A 14,756-nucleotide genomic window follows, 5' to 3' on the forward strand; every position below is an offset into this window, starting at 1 on the left:
AGCTGGTAATTAAGCTTAGAGAACTCATGCTAGCATCTCATTTTCTGAACTCTAAGGTTCAGATCTGAGTAGAAAAGCTATGACAATTGCCTCGGGAAGGAGACCCGTGTGCTTGTCCCAACATCTGGGGAGCTCTAGGACTCGCTGTTGTGAGGCGCTTTGAGGTCTGCGGCTGCCCGGTTCTGAGGGCGTCCCTGTTGCTTGCAGAGGTGGACCAGCCAAAGGCGCAGACACTGGTTGTGAAGGAGGGGCCGTTATTCATCCACAGGGGCAAAGGCAAAGGGCCGCTGCTGTCGTCTTCCTTTAAGAAACTCCACTTCTCGTTGACGAGTGAGGCCCTCAGCTTTGCCAAGACGCCCAGCTCCAAGGTAAGGGGGACGCATCCTGCTGTTAGTGGGGGATGGTTTGCAGCCTATCCCTAGGACGGGCCCATCTCAGGAAGGCAGCTGCTGGTCCCACATCTTCGCTCTGGCTACACAGATTGTGGAAGAGAAGTGGCTGGGGGACCCCAGGTGGACACTCGGCTCCGCCTGGACCTGGCAGACAGATGGAAGCTGCTTCCCTGCTCAGCGCCCAGCCCAGCGTCGCAGTGAGCCCCCCCGGAGCACTGTGCTCTAGGGGATACTCGGGGCAGGGCACACTACCCCCAATGCACCTGGCAGCGACACGGGGCAAAGACTCTGCTGGCCTGTCCCTGGGGAGGGGATTGTCTTGCACAGGTGGGACTGGCAGCCGGGGTTTGGCTTGTACCTCCACTTGTCCATCTGCGATGTGGAGCTGAACTGCTCCTGGCTTCCGAGGTGGTGGTGAGAATTCAAGAATATGTGCATAGCGCCTGGGGTGGGTGAACCGGTCATGAAGCAGCCCCCGATCCGGCTCCCCGGCTGGAATGGGGCAAGCTCCAGACCCCTCTCCCCAGTGGGACCTCGAGGGCTGGATTAAAACAGCCATCGGGGTGGGTGAACTGGTCAGGGGGGAAGAGAACTGGCCAGAGCTGCCCCAGGGCCTTGAAAGCTCTTCCTGCCCATCCGTTTGAGATGTGAAGGGCAGAGGGACCTGCTCGGATCACCCGGTCTGACCGGCAGAGCGCGGGCCGGAGAATCATGGCCAGCCATTCTGCAGTGCAGGGGATCCGCTGGCATCGTCTCTAGAGTCTGGGGGGGGTCATCAGCATGGACCTAGCCTCAGACTGAGCTTTCTCCTGTGAAGCCCCTCTAAGGGAGGCATGGCTTCTCCCTGGGCAAGCTCAGATCTCCTGGGCTCTGTCGTGGGGCTGGCCCCCGCCCTGCCTTCGCTCCTGAGGTTTCCATGGCTCCCGTTCTCCCCTTCATTTCAGAAAAGCTCTTTCATCACCCTGGCCAACATCCGGGCAGCTGAGAAGGTGGAGGAGAAAAGCTTTGGCAGCTCCCACGTGATGCAGATCATCTATGCCGATGAGCCAGGGCAGCTGGAGATGGCCTATCTGCAGTGCAAGGTGGGCTGGTCACCCAGGCTCGGGGGGGTTCAGGGAGCGGGTGAGGATGCACTGGAGACTGGAACTCATGGACCTGGTCATGGATGTCCGGTGTCGTCCCCCTTCCCTGACTGCGCAGCGGGCTGGGGCTCAGGACTCCTGGGTTCTATGTCTGCAGGCCGGCCATGCCACGCAGCAGTTCGAGAATGTGTGAGCAGCAGCGCTGAGAGCAGAGATTGACACAGCCGGTCAGTCGAGGCTCCTGTGCTGGGCGGTGAGGGGCGGAAGCTTCATTTGCCTCGTGAGGCTGGCTATTTTGGGGAGGCGGCTCTGGCACCTGGGAAAGCACTAGTGCAATGCACGGCTGGCGTGCCACGGATGGGGGCCCTTAGCTTTGCTCCCAGTCTGGCGCACTAACCTTGTGCTGGGCAGTGCCCATGGGCTGCAGCCCAAGTGACGCTGGGAGCCGTGAGTGGGGACCCTCCAGTCACTCAGTGCCTGGCGCCTCTGGCAGGGACATAGGGCAGCGCCCGCTGTGTGTGTCTGTTTCAGTGCGTCAATGAGCTGAATCAGTGGCTCTCGGCCCTGAGGAAAGTCTGCGTTAACAACGCCATGCTGGGCTCCTATCATCCGGGAGTGTTCAAAGGAGACAAATGGAGCTGCTGCCACCAAAAGGATAAAACAGGTACTTTGCTTGCCCGGCCTCCTGCCAGCAAAGGGAGTCTAGTGGCGAGGGCAGAGGGACAGAGAGGCGTGGCTCTTGGGTGGGTTCTAGGGCTGTAGTTCTGCCACTGCCTCACTGTGTGACCTTGGGCAAGTCACCTGACCCCTCTGTGCCTTCAGGGTCCCATCTGTGAGACGCATGCCTGGCTATCAAGCGTGTGCCCAATCTACAGGTGGGTGGGTGGATGGGTTCCCCTCTGTGCCTGACCCGCAGAGCCTGTGGCTGGTACAGGCCAAACTAGGGACGTCGGCTTGTTCTTTTAGCCGTGGAGCTCCCCAGCTGTCTGCCAAGAGGGCTTGGGGCCCCTCGGCTCAGGGCTTCTCTACACTTACAAGGCCGCACCGATGCAGCTGTGTCGCTGTAGTGAAGACGCTCCTATGAGAGCGTCTCCCATCGGAGTACGTGCTTCACCCCCCTGAGAGGCAGTAGGAGAAACCATCCTGTCGACGTAGCGCTGGCTACATTGGGAGTTCGGCTGGATGGGTGACTCGCTCTACCGACAGGAGTTTGTAGTGCAGACCAGGGCTCGGGTGCTAGAGAGAGGCAGAGTATTGTTCCTGTCTCCCTGGGCGTGGAGCTATGTTCATTTGCTGTACTGATGGCTTGGGAACGGCCGGACGCTCCCTTCTCCAGGGAAGCCAGAGCAGGGGGAGTCGCAGAATGCCTACGTGAGTGTAGTTAAACCCGTGGGCTCTTACATCCACTAGAGGGCACCACTCAGATACCAACAGTCCACCTTCTGCGGGAGAGGGCGGGGCCACCGCAAATTAACCTGCTGTGTCCTGGCTGCTGTCGCCTAGGTTTGGGATGTGATAAAACCCGGCACGGAGTCACTCTGCAGGAATGGAACGATCCCCTAGACCCAGATCTAGAGGCACAGTTAATTTTTCGACACCTGTTTGGAGTGAAGGAGTTAATGAGGTGAGTCGCTTGATTCGTGGAGCATGATTGGGGCTGTTTCCCTCTGAGTTTGCACCCAGGGATCATCTCTGTGCCCTGCGAGGGGCCTGTAAGCATGAAGCGAGTCTCGCACACTGTGCTCTCGCTCGCGGAGGACCATCTCTGTGGCTCCAAGGAGGGAGGGGGCCAATCAGCACAGTGAGTTACGTGTTCCAGGAGTCAGCAGGCCGTACACTCTGCCCCTGGCAATCATCTGCCTAAGGCCCAGCGTTCTGCTCTGTTTCAAAGGACTGGCTGGAATCCTCATGTGCATAATGTTCCAGGCGTTCTGACTGAAGCCAGGGTGAGGGTGATACTCCAGGGGCCCCCTCTGCGCTGGTCTGCAGCCTTGGGATCTTGTGCAGAAAGAGGTCATTAGTGACTAGCTTGGAGACTGGAATCCCTGTGAGGTCCCATCTTGCCCATCCCCAGGCCAGGATTGTTCCCTTCAGAGCACTGATAAATAGACTGTCCATTCTAGTTTAAATGCCCCAAGCAACGGGGCTTTCACCATCTCGCTTGGGAGGTTCTTCCATTATCTTAATGGATCTCACTGTGCCGAATTCCTTCGGACACTCACCCTGAATGTTCCCTTTCTGACTGTCTCCATCCTCCTCCATCTACACCCCATATCTCCCTGAACGGTTCCTCCTTCCTGAGCATTCACTGGGGCTACATCCCAGAGAAGGAAGTGTGGGTGAGCAGGGGGATGGACATATACAAGAGGCTGGGATAGCTGCTCAAAGATCCTTGGAAGAAGACACCACGTGTTCGGAGTTAGCCAAGGGGAGCAGACACCCAGAACTTAATCTTACAAGGTCCTGACCATCTCATGAGATGCTGATTGTCTTCAACTCCTGTTATCAATGGCATTATGCAGAATTGCACCTTCTGGCTTTTTGGCTTTGAATATGGGGGGCTAATCGTGGATTACATCTGAAAACCCATTCTTGTTTCATCTTGCTCCCTTCAGGGAAAAGTATCTGGAGATGTTGACAGAGAAAAATGAAAACGTTCTTCTGCGCCAAAGTGGAGGTATTGCTTTGTTGATGGATTAATTTTTCCTAGGAGGGCATGTGTTGAGATTAGCAATACATCTAATAACCAACACTCTGCTCCCTTTTCCCAGACAACGCCACAGTACTGTGTAATAGTTCTCTGTCCTGGCCATCAACCAGCCCTAGCTAACATCCTTTGCTGCTGGGGGTGGGCTCGAATTTCTGGTGGTGCTGTCTCCTCTGGTGATCCTTGGGGCTGGTAGCATTGTCAGTAGCTGCTGTGCAAGCACCACTCCAATCAGGGCAATTCTCTCTGCTTCCCTGCACCTCCACAGACCCCGAAAATGTGGACGGCCCCACAAGGCTATTCCAGGTGCTGCAGGACCTCGAAGACGCCCATCACACAGCCATCTTCAGCTCAGGCACCCTAGCTGACAGGGACAGAAACTGCCTCCTGGAGCTGCAGACGTGACTCCTGGAGCGAGCCACTCTGTCGAGGCGACGCCGCTGCCTCTCATTCCGCTCACTTGGTCCTGCTGCGTCCATCAGAGCTGCCGACGCTAGACATCTTTTCAATGGGAACTCCCTCGACACCGTGTGCTCTCGCCATCGGCGCACTGCTCAAAAAGCCACGTCATGGACTTCTGCCAGCTTAGCGTGTCTCCATTAGTGAGCGACTTGTCAATGACCCTCTTATGCTCTCACTAGTCCCCAGAGCGGGATGGGCGCCTGTGCTGTATCCAGAAGGTAGTGCAGAAGGTTTCACGTCTCTACACTACTCTTTTTAGCTTTCAGTCAAGATCCAGCTGTTTTGTCAAGCCTGGTCTGATGTGAAATCATAATTCCTCAATGCAACCTTATATCTGAGCTGCTTCACCCTAGGTTTGAGACACCAGGGTCAAAATGACTTGGTGGAGCACTGAAGCCAGTAGTAATGCACAGGCTGATGCATCCACGGGGGGGGAATCTGTTAGGGCAGGGGACTGGGAGTCAGATGGCCTGGATTCCATACACCCTTCTGCCACTGACCCACAGTATGAGATGGGGCAGGTCATTTGACCCTGGTGTGTTCCTCAGTTTCCCCATCTCTGAAATAGGGATGATGATGAGACTTCCCCTCCTTTGTTAAAGTGCTTTGCCATCCTCTGATGAAAAGCGCAATGGAGGCATGAAGTATCCGTTAACTGGAGATGCTGGCTGACGCCTGGAATTTTGTAACCGTCGTCATTGAGTAGCACATCCATCTGTCTCACTGGGTTGCAGCTGAGGTAAAGGAATGTAGATTCAGCTTATCGAATGGACGTGAACATGGACAAGTCTTGAGTCAGCACCTCATACCCCGTTGCACGGTATGTGGTTACTGCTGGCTGCTCAGTAACCATTCCACACCTTGAGGAAGAAGAGATGGGGAAGTGGTTTGTTAGAGCAGCTGATTCTGAGCCAGGCCTCCTGGTTCTATTCCCACCTCTCTCCACCCTGGGTAAATTGCTGTTTTTTAGAAGCATTTGGCATCCGCCCGCAAGAGTCAGTGAGAGCTGGAGGGGCTCAGCAAGTCTGAAAGCCAGGGTCTTGACCTCTGCGTCTGTTTTCTGATCTGTAATTGTGGATAATATATATTAGGCTAAACCCAGTTCTCAGTTGCAATCCCATTGGCAGTCACCAAAGGCAGATTCTCACTCCCCGTGCCTATCTCCCAGGGGTCTTGCAAAGCTTGCTTACCTGTCAGGTGGTTCTTGATACCAGGAAATGCAAAATACTCTCTGTATAATGGCTTCCTGTCTGAAAAGTGCTTTCACATTCCTGGCAGAAGGTGCTATAGAGATGCAAGCTGGCCGCTACCACCTGTGCTGTATTTCAGGCCCAGGTAAATGGATGCTCTGAAATTATTGAGCAGGTGGCCTGGCTCTTACTCTGTGTACTGCACTAACTAAAGCGCTGGTTATAAACAGTCTGGTTCATGGCCATTTGCGTGTCAGAACAGTGCACCTGCTGGATCCCATGGACCCTCCATTGAACTGAACGGAAAATGCTATAGGTTAGACCTGCTGTTCTGTGCAATATTATCATTTAGTGCAGCACATGGAGTCAGCACAATCCAGCAGCCTGGTGGAGGGACCCAAATAACCATCCCTTTGCCACAGAAAATGTGTCCCCTTTGGCAGCTGATCAAGTACAGGTGGGGCATGGCTGGTGTGTTCATTGCAGAGGTGGCTTATTTCTGATCAGGGCTTTGTGACCTAAAGCAATAGACTCCAGAGGAGACCGGTGTCAAAGGGAGTAACCAGGGCATATGCCTTATTCCACTGTACAGAATCAATGCTAGAGAAATCTCTCTGTATTTGAATGTACAATAAACACATCTTTTACCATGAGGCCATGTGTTTGCTTTTCATTCCCTGCCAGCATCTCCCTCTTGAGGAAATGCCAGTGTGTTAGCCAAATAGGCTCGCTTCCCCCTGGAGCTACTCAATTACCCCAAGGAGGCACGGAAGACAGAGGGACGGCTACCAGCGTTTTATTATCAATCAGCTGATTGGGTGTTCCCCTCAGCTAGTGCTAGAGGAGGATACACACCATAATAACACAGAGCATGCCCTTTTATACTGTGTGACAAACAACCTTACGTGCTTACATTTTGCTAATCTATACATTTCTTAAATTCCGTTCTATGGTCATTAGGATGCATCTGTTACTGGCTATTGTGGCTACATATATGGGAAAATAGCATACGTGCTTATAGGGAGCAACTTAAGATAACAGGCAATCAACCCCTGACCTGTTAGGTTTCTGAAAAACAAAATGGTTAATTGATCAAAACAGGATAGATGACCTTTGATCCGACAAGTGGGATTTGTGGACACTCAGTTTAGTTCAGGGGGAGTTGGTTGGTTGGTTGGTTGGTTTGTTTGACCCTTTCGGTTAATTGAATTGACTTTCATGTTCAGAAGCGTACAGGGGCCTGGCCTGTCTGTAAGCCGCTTGTGGACTGGGGTCCCGCTGGCACCTCAGGCCTGGGGTGGGAGGGCTGCACGGTGAGAGAGGGTGTTGTGATCAGTAACCATGTCTTGTGTCTACATCAGAGGGGGCGGCTGCTGCCGCCAAGGGTGTTGCCGTGGCTGAGGGGGTCAGTGTCCAGGAAGGTGCTAAGAGGTGTTGCTAGCAGTGAGGGGTCCAGGGTGACACTGGTGAGGGTGTTGCCAGGGGCAACGGGGGTGCGGATGGTGCCGTTGATGAGGGCGTTGCCATGGCAGCGCTGTCCATGAAGGTGGTAACCAGGGTGCTGCTGTTGGCGCTGGGGGAGGGGCGGCACATGTTGCCCAGGGTGCTGCGGGGGGCGGGGCCCTGGGCTGAGCGGCAATTTCTCCTCGCTGCCGGCAGGGGACGCGGTCGGCTGCCTAGTGCCCCGGAAGCGGAAGTAGCGGGCCCCTGGGTGCTCCCGGAAGCGGAACCTGAGCTCGTCGCTCCTGGGACCGGAGGCGCCGCTGGCGCCGTTACCGCTGCAGGATGAACGCGCCGCCGGCCTTCGAGTCCTTCCTGCTCTTCGAGGGGGAGAAGAAGTGAGTGCGGGGGCCCCGCCCCCCGAGCCGGGCAGCCCTAGGAACCCCACCGGGGCCTCCTTCCACCCCAGCCCGAGCCGGGCAGCGCCGGATACACCCACCCCGCTCTTCCTCGTCCGTCCCCCGCGCTGGCTCGGCCCGTTCCTTGGCGCGGGGGCTGCTTGGCTGGGACACCGGCCGCTGCGGCACCGGGGGTGGAATCGCTTCCTCCCTCTCCGCTCAGCAGCGCGCTGGGGCGTGGCAGCCCCCCTGGAACCCGCTTGTGGACTCCCTGCTTGAGAACTGCCGGACTAGACGGGCCCTTGAGGGTCCTTCCATCCCTCCATTTCTGTTACTGTAAAATCTCAGTGGGCAGAAGGACTTGGAATTAGGTGACAGACCATAAATCTATTTCCAGCTTAGAGATGTTTCATTTTTGTTTCAGTCGTTTCATTGCGGGCTTGGCTACACTCAAAACTCCAACGCGCTCCCGCGGCAGCGCTTTGAAGTGCGACCGTCCGCCTCCCCACGGGGATTAGCTTGCAGCGCTGGGGCACTCTTTACACTGGCGCTTTGCAGCGCTGTCACTTGCTGCACTCAGGGGTGTGTGTTTTCACACACCCCTGAGTGAGTGAGAAAGTTGCAGCGCTGTAAAGGGCCAGTGTAGCCAAGGCCTGTGTGTACACAGTCCTAGGACATGCAGTCAAAAACAAGCATGTCCCAATCAAATCCTTTCATTTCAAACTTCTGCTCTCTTGTGCCCTGACACTTGGTACATATGGCTGTGTTCTGGCAGCTGCAAGATGACAATCAGTGAGACATGCATTAGTTGTATGTTGCACCTTTTACCTAGTCTCTGAGTTGCACAATCGGTCAAAGTTAAGGATTAAGGGAGAAACTTTCAGAAATACAAATGGATTAAAGACAGGAAAAAAAATTGACATATTTTTCTTCCAAAAAATTATCTGTATTATTAAAGGCAGCATCTACTAAATAGATAATTTAGCAAACAGCTCAAGTATAAAATGTTTGTGGGTTTACAGTATTCATTGTGAAGTGACATTTAGAAGCTATAATTTCAAAAGCGGTGCAACTTTGAGGTTGACGAATGATTCTGTATTTCACCCACAGAGGTTTTAAAAATTATCTGCTAAATTACCCTTTTATTAGCGCTCTGTGCAGAGGAATTTTTGGCACATTAAAAAAATTCTCCCTTGCCAATAACGGAATAGAGCTACAGCTGTGTGGGGAAGCAATTGCTATTACAATAGTTCTTTAAGTAAACCGGGCTCCGAAATTCATTAGTTTTCTTACGTCACTGTTGTGCTGCTTTAGCAATGCTGTAGGGATTACATAAACTTTTTTCCTTCTGCTGAATTGAAGTATCATTATGATTCCTTATTGACTTCATAGCTTTCTTTATCCAAAACGGGTACAAAAGGATCTATCTGATGTAAATCTAAAGAGAACCATTTATGACTGAAAGCATAGAAGGGTTTGGTTGGTTTTGATTTGATTTGTTAGATAACATCACTTGCTTTAATGCCAATATTATTCTTTTACTCAGGATCACAATTAATAAGGATACAAAAGTACCAAATGCCTGTTTGTTTACAATCAACAAGGAAGACCACACACTTGGAAATATTATCAAATCGTAAGTAAAACCAGTTCCTGTCGCATAGTTCAAGGAGTAAAGTTCTAACGGTGATGCAGTAGCTTACATTTACCTGGGAAGATTGCCAAAGCGCAGAGAGTGACTAACCATAAACACTGGATAACTAGCTGTTTCAGTAGCGTGTTTGGGTGATGCCCACAGGCCTATTTGTGGTAGTTACAGATGTGAAATTGACACCCACTTCTCATTCTGGCCCTTGTTACCACCATGTGTAAAACTTTGAGCTAGGGTGTGATTGCTCTGCTCATAGATTCATAGACTCTAGGACTGGAAGGGACCTCGAGAGATCATCGAGTCCAGTCCCCTGCCCTCATGGCAGGACCGAATACTGTCTAGACCATCCCTGATAGACATTTATCTAACCTACTCTTAAATATCTCCAGAGATATCTCCCTAGGCAATTTATCCTAGTGTCCAACCACCCTGACAGTTAGGAACTTTATCCTAACGTCCAACCTAAGTCTCCCTTGCTGCAGTTTAAGCCCATTGCTGCTTGTTCTATCCTTAGAGGCTAAAGTGAACAAGTTTTCTCCCTCCTCCTGATGACACCCTTTTAGATACCTGAAAACTGCTCTCATGTCCCTTCTCATGTCCCCTCTCGTCTTTCTTCCACAACTAAACAACTCAATTCTTCGCCTTCCTTCTTAGTGCACGTTTCAAGACCTTAATCATTCTGTGCTCTTCTCTGGACCCTCTCCATATTGCTCACATCTTTCTTGAAATGCAGGCCAGACTGGATACAACATACTCATGAGGCTAACCAGGCAGAGTAGAGCGGAGAATGATCTCGTTTCTTGTTTACAACAACCTGTTTAATGCATCCAGAATCACGTTTTCTTTTTTTTTGCAACAGTATCGTACTGTTGACTCATATTTAGCTTTGCGGTCCACTATGGGACCCTAGATATTTTCTGCCATACTCCTCCTAGACAGTTTTATCCATCGTAAGTGTGAAACGATTTTCTCCTAAGTGGGCACTTCGCATTCGCGCTTTATTGAACTTCTCCAGTTTACTCAGACGTTCTCCAATTTGTCCAGATATTTGGAATTTTGAACCTGTCCCTCGCAAAGCCATCGGCAATCCCTCTCCAGTTTGGATCGTCGCCGCAAACTTAATAAGCGTACTTTTATATGCGACTTAAGTTGTCGGTGAAGATATTGAACGAGCCGGTCCAAAACGACACCTGACGAACCCACTCGTTAGAACTTTCCAGCAGATTGGGAGCCAATTATAACTACCTCTAGTACGGTTATCCACCATTATAGCACCCACTTATATAGCACCGCATCAAATTAAGTATTTTGCCCTTATCGATAAGGATATCTCAGACGTATCAAATGCTTTACTATTAAGTTAGGATATACCACATCCACCGCTTCTCCTTAATCCCGAGGCTCATTACACTACAAGAAAGTGATCAGATTGGGTTGACACGAGTTTGTTTCTTTACATAATCCATGCTGGCTATTCCCTATCACTTTACCACTCCAATGTTTGCAGATGTTTCTTTAATTATTTGCCTTCCATTATCTTCCCCTGGCACAGAAGTAAACTAACTGGTCTGTAGTTTCCTGATTGTTTTTATTTCCCTTTTTTATAGATGGGCACATATTTCCTTTCCAGCCTCTGGAATCTCTCCGTCTCCATGACTTTTCCAAAGTAATAGCTAGAGGCTCAGATACTCCTCTATTAACTCTTGCATTTCATCAGGCCTGGTGACTTGCAGGCATTCTAACTTTTCTAGTGATTTTTAACTGCTCTTTTTATTTTATTTCTAATCTACCCTTCAATAAGCATTCGTTTGTTAAACATTTCCTTCAACTTCTCATGAAGCCCGAAACAAGAGAGTCATTAAGGCGATCTCTGCATATTCCGATTCTGTTATGTTTTCTCGCCTCCTCACTGAGCAGTGGGCCTACCCTGTCCTTGGTCTTCCTCTTGCTTCTAATGTATTGATAAAAAGTCTTCTTGTTTCCCTTTATTCTCATAGCTAGTTTGAGCTCATTTTGTACACATAGTGGCGCTACCTCCTAGCGTGAGCATAAATAGCAGTACGGCCGCAGTAGCACTAGTGGCAGCAGCGGCAGACATACCCCCCCCCGGTTTCAGGTAGGTTTGTACTTCTGCCGTTATGAGAGCTAGCAAGACTGTCTACATGAGCGTTGGAATCATACCTCTAGCGCAGGAGTGGGCAGACTATGGCCCAGGGGCCACATCTGGCCCTCGAGCTCTTGCCATGGAACGGGGTCGGGGGCTTGCACTGCTCTGTGCAGCTCCTGGAAGGAGCGGCGTGTCCCCCTCCAGCTCTTAGTCATAGGGGCAGCCAAGGGGCTCAGCATGTTGTCCCTGCTCCAAGTGCTGCCGTTGCAGCTCCCACTGGCCGGGAACCACAGCCAATGGGAGCTGCAGGGCAGTGCACAGAGCAGCCTGGACACGCCTCCACGTAGGAGCCGGAGCAGGGACATGTCACTACTTCTAGGAGCTGCTTGAGCTAAGCGACTCCCCCGAGCCTGACCGCCTCCTGTGCCCCTTCCCCAGCCCTGATCCCCCTCCCACCCTTTGAACTACTCAGTCCCAGCCCGGAGCACCCTCCTGCACCCCAAACCCCTCATCCCCAGCCCCACCCCTGAGACTGCACCCCAACCGGAGTCCTCACCCCACCCCACCCTGCACCCCAATTTCATGAGCATTCATGGCCCGCCACACATTTTCCATACCCAGATAAGGGCCAAAAAGTTTGCCCAACCCTGCTCTAGCACACAGTGTTAGCCAATAGCCTGTAACATTTGGGCAAAGGTTGGTTCTTTGTAATGTGGGAAGACTCTCCACGCCACCCCCACCAAATTGGCAGTGACCTTGTGGGTTGTTTCTTCTCCCGCCCCTGCTGTATAGGGGTGCAGGTTGCTTGCCTGAATGATCTAGTTCTCTCACGAGGCCATTTCCCCTGCTATTATTGCGCCTGATGCATCTCGGTCCCTCGTAGTCTCTGCCTGTGGCACATAATAGTCTAGTCTTCTGTGGGTTGTAATACACAGGTCTAATTTTGGTTGTAGGGTTTAGTGCAAGCGCTGGGGGGTGGTAGCGGCCTGTGATATACAGGAGGTCAGAGATGATCCAGGGACCCTGTCTGGCCTTAAAATATGAATCTCAACCTGGGTGGCAAAGGTGCAAATGGCTACTTCTATTTTTATAAATTACAAATTAGCATTGTAGCAATACACACTGATTCTAGTGAAGCAAGAAGCCGTTCATTTAACGATACAGGAAATTCAAGAATCTCCAGGACTAACCCAGGTTGACTTCACATGGTTGGACAGGGCAGGAGCTAATCCATTCATAGCTGGTGATGCATTACGTCTTTTGCGTAAGTCCCTTCTGTAATTTATAAGCTCAGGACAGCAGCATGTGGCCTCCAGCGGTAGGAGTAAATACTGCTGCCTTTAAACTTGGGCTCTCTGCATCAGATTATTGAAGTAAGTAAGTGTGCTTTTGATAGCTCTTGTGCACAGATGTTTCTGAAAATGATTCTAGTTACACCTCGGTGCTTTGTTCACACAAACGGCACTGCTCAGTTCTTGCGATTAGATGCTCTGCCAATGCTTGCCAAGCATTTCGCATTAGCCCTGCTGTTCCAGGCCTGGATCTCTGAGGTAGGAACTGTCAGTGTTGCCAAAATGTGCAGTGGTTTTATGAAACGCATCTACCGCGTCTTATTAGGATAAGATAAAGCTTGCTCTCAAGGTGAGATTGGCACGGACATAACATTTCTTCTAGCCCTCCAAAAAAATCTTTATGGAAAAATTCTCCAAGGATTGAATTAGCCTGTTAGAAAGGTGTGATATGTGGCAGACCCAACTTCACGCTTTGGGCTCTTACAGAAATTTTACAGGTAAATTGTTTAAGCCATCTGTCTTATACCCTCTAAATGTTTCCCTCCCCACCTCTTCCCATTTCAGGCAATTACTGAAAGACCCTCAGGTGTTGTTTGCAGGATACAAAGTTCCACATCCTCTGGAACATAAAATCATCATTCGAGTGCAGACCACTCCTGATTACAGTCCCCAGGAAGCTTTCACCAATGCTATCACGGACCTGATCAGTGAACTCTCCCTTCTGGAGGAGAGATTCAGGGTAAGCTTGCTCATGTGAGGAAAGGTTTTAAAAACCACAGTTAACGTTACAGCTGTTGCTTTCACATGACAAATGTAACTTTATGACCAGCCCAATTCAGCTCCGAAGACCTGTGTATGAATTCCTTTAAGCCGGAGCAGAATTTGGCTGTTACCACAGGACACTTGAGATCTTGTGAAAAGGGAGAGAAAGCAAATGCTAGACACCTAGAGAGACAAGGCGTGTGAGAAACGGAACAAGTGTGAGAGCCTGTTGCCTGGAACACCTTACTTGAGAAATTCTGCCTTGCGAATCCCTTTCCAGTGCCAAGAACTCTTTTAAATAATAGTTGTGCCCTTCTATAATTACTCCATTCCTTGCTGTATAGTGTTTATTTAACCTCAAATTGTTTGAGATACCATTGGTCTGAAAAACATTTCAGAATAAAGCTATATTGAATTCCCTACACTCCTATTTGCTAGTTCCTTAGTTGAATCATAGTCAGTTTTAATATAATCGCAGCAACTAATGATATCTCAAAGAATAAAGCAGTTGACACACAAGAAATCCTTTGAAACTTTTCCTCTTCTCACGTAAATGCCTTACGTTTTATTAATTACTGGAAAGGAAATGTCTGACTGTACATTCTCCCTCAGAATATTACCTGTTTTCCACCAGGCAGCAGGAGATGCTCATATTTCTGCTGCTGATTTAAACAATATTTAATCATAGATTCCTATACAAAGTCATTTCTTTAATATCAAATTATTTAGAGAGGAAATAAATGATCACTTTCCAGTACAGAATTCCTTTAAAACAGGTTCTGTTTTTGTTTTACAGGTTGCTATCAAAGATAAACAAGAAGGAATTGAATAGACACATGGACTCTTTTTTTGACGTGGATTGTGGTGTTTGTGACTACTTCACTGAACAAGTTCTTTAAGGATTATTTAAAACTTTCAGTAAGAATTAATGTGTCTAATAAGAGTAGCCCTAAATTCACTTAGTTTTAGTTAGCCCACAGAAAGCAGTGTTGAAAGTTCTGTACAGGATACGTGATTTGCAGGTAGGACGGTAAGCGTATGAGAAGCTTGTATTATTTGAGCTATTACACTTTTTTCAAAGCTGCACGTGAGACTTCTCCAATGAGTGTAGAGCCTTTGATTACGGTTATAAAGAGGTAAGATTTAACAGCGGGGTAGTCTCCATTTTATTTTGTCTTGCGTAGCGGGGAGCATGTTAAAGCGACAGCTTTTTCACCAGGTAGTATTGGGCCTGGAAACGGTACTTCCAGAACACAATTAACTGCTGAGCAAT

The 14,756-nt window shown here is 50.1% G+C and overlaps 2 protein-coding genes across 4 annotated transcripts in view; both read left to right on the forward strand.

Annotated features, from left to right (window-relative positions):
• Positions 1 to 6,265, forward strand: part of LOC116823462 (ras GTPase-activating protein 4-like) — a 49,997-nt gene extending 43,732 nt beyond the window's left edge. For all 3 annotated transcript variants that reach the window (XM_032778017.2, XM_032778018.2, XM_032778019.2), the window contains 6 exons: positions 208 to 368; positions 1,337 to 1,474; positions 2,006 to 2,138; positions 2,978 to 3,098; positions 4,090 to 4,151; positions 4,450 to 6,265. In XM_032778017.2, coding sequence (XP_032633908.1) covers positions 208 to 368; positions 1,337 to 1,474; positions 2,006 to 2,138; positions 2,978 to 3,098; positions 4,090 to 4,151; positions 4,450 to 4,586 — 752 coding nt within the window. In that variant the 3' untranslated portion in view covers positions 4,587 to 6,265. The remainder of the gene's footprint in view (positions 1 to 207; positions 369 to 1,336; positions 1,475 to 2,005; positions 2,139 to 2,977; positions 3,099 to 4,089; positions 4,152 to 4,449) is intronic.
• A 1,277-nt stretch (positions 6,266 to 7,542) lies between these two features.
• POLR2J (RNA polymerase II subunit J) lies at positions 7,543 to 14,634 on the forward strand. Its single transcript, XM_032778025.2, has 4 exons — positions 7,543 to 7,671; positions 9,218 to 9,307; positions 13,286 to 13,460; positions 14,280 to 14,634. The coding sequence occupies exons 1-4, from the start codon at positions 7,619 to 7,621 to the stop codon at positions 14,313 to 14,315; spliced, it is 354 nt and encodes a 117-aa protein (XP_032633916.1). The 5' UTR covers positions 7,543 to 7,618; the 3' UTR covers positions 14,316 to 14,634.
• The last annotated feature ends 122 nt before the right edge of the window (positions 14,635 to 14,756 follow it).

Source organism: Chelonoidis abingdonii, chromosome 20, assembly GCF_003597395.2.
Source record: "Chelonoidis abingdonii isolate Lonesome George chromosome 20, CheloAbing_2.0, whole genome shotgun sequence".
NCBI lineage: Eukaryota > Metazoa > Chordata > Testudines > Testudinidae > Chelonoidis > Chelonoidis abingdonii.

Bases quoted from the DNA above. Each gene is read 5' to 3' on its own strand.
- POLR2J (XM_032778025.2), top strand. From the start codon at position 7,619: ATGAACGCGCCGCCGGCCTTCGAGTCCTTCCTGCTCTTCGAGGGGGAG. The intron at 7,672-9,217 runs GTGAGTGCGGGG...TCTTTTACTCAG, and splicing joins CTCTTCGAGGGGGAGAAGAA to GATCACAATTAATAAGGATA. The intron at 9,308-13,285 runs GTAAGTAAAACC...TTCCCATTTCAG, and splicing joins CTTGGAAATATTATCAAATC to GCAATTACTGAAAGACCCTC.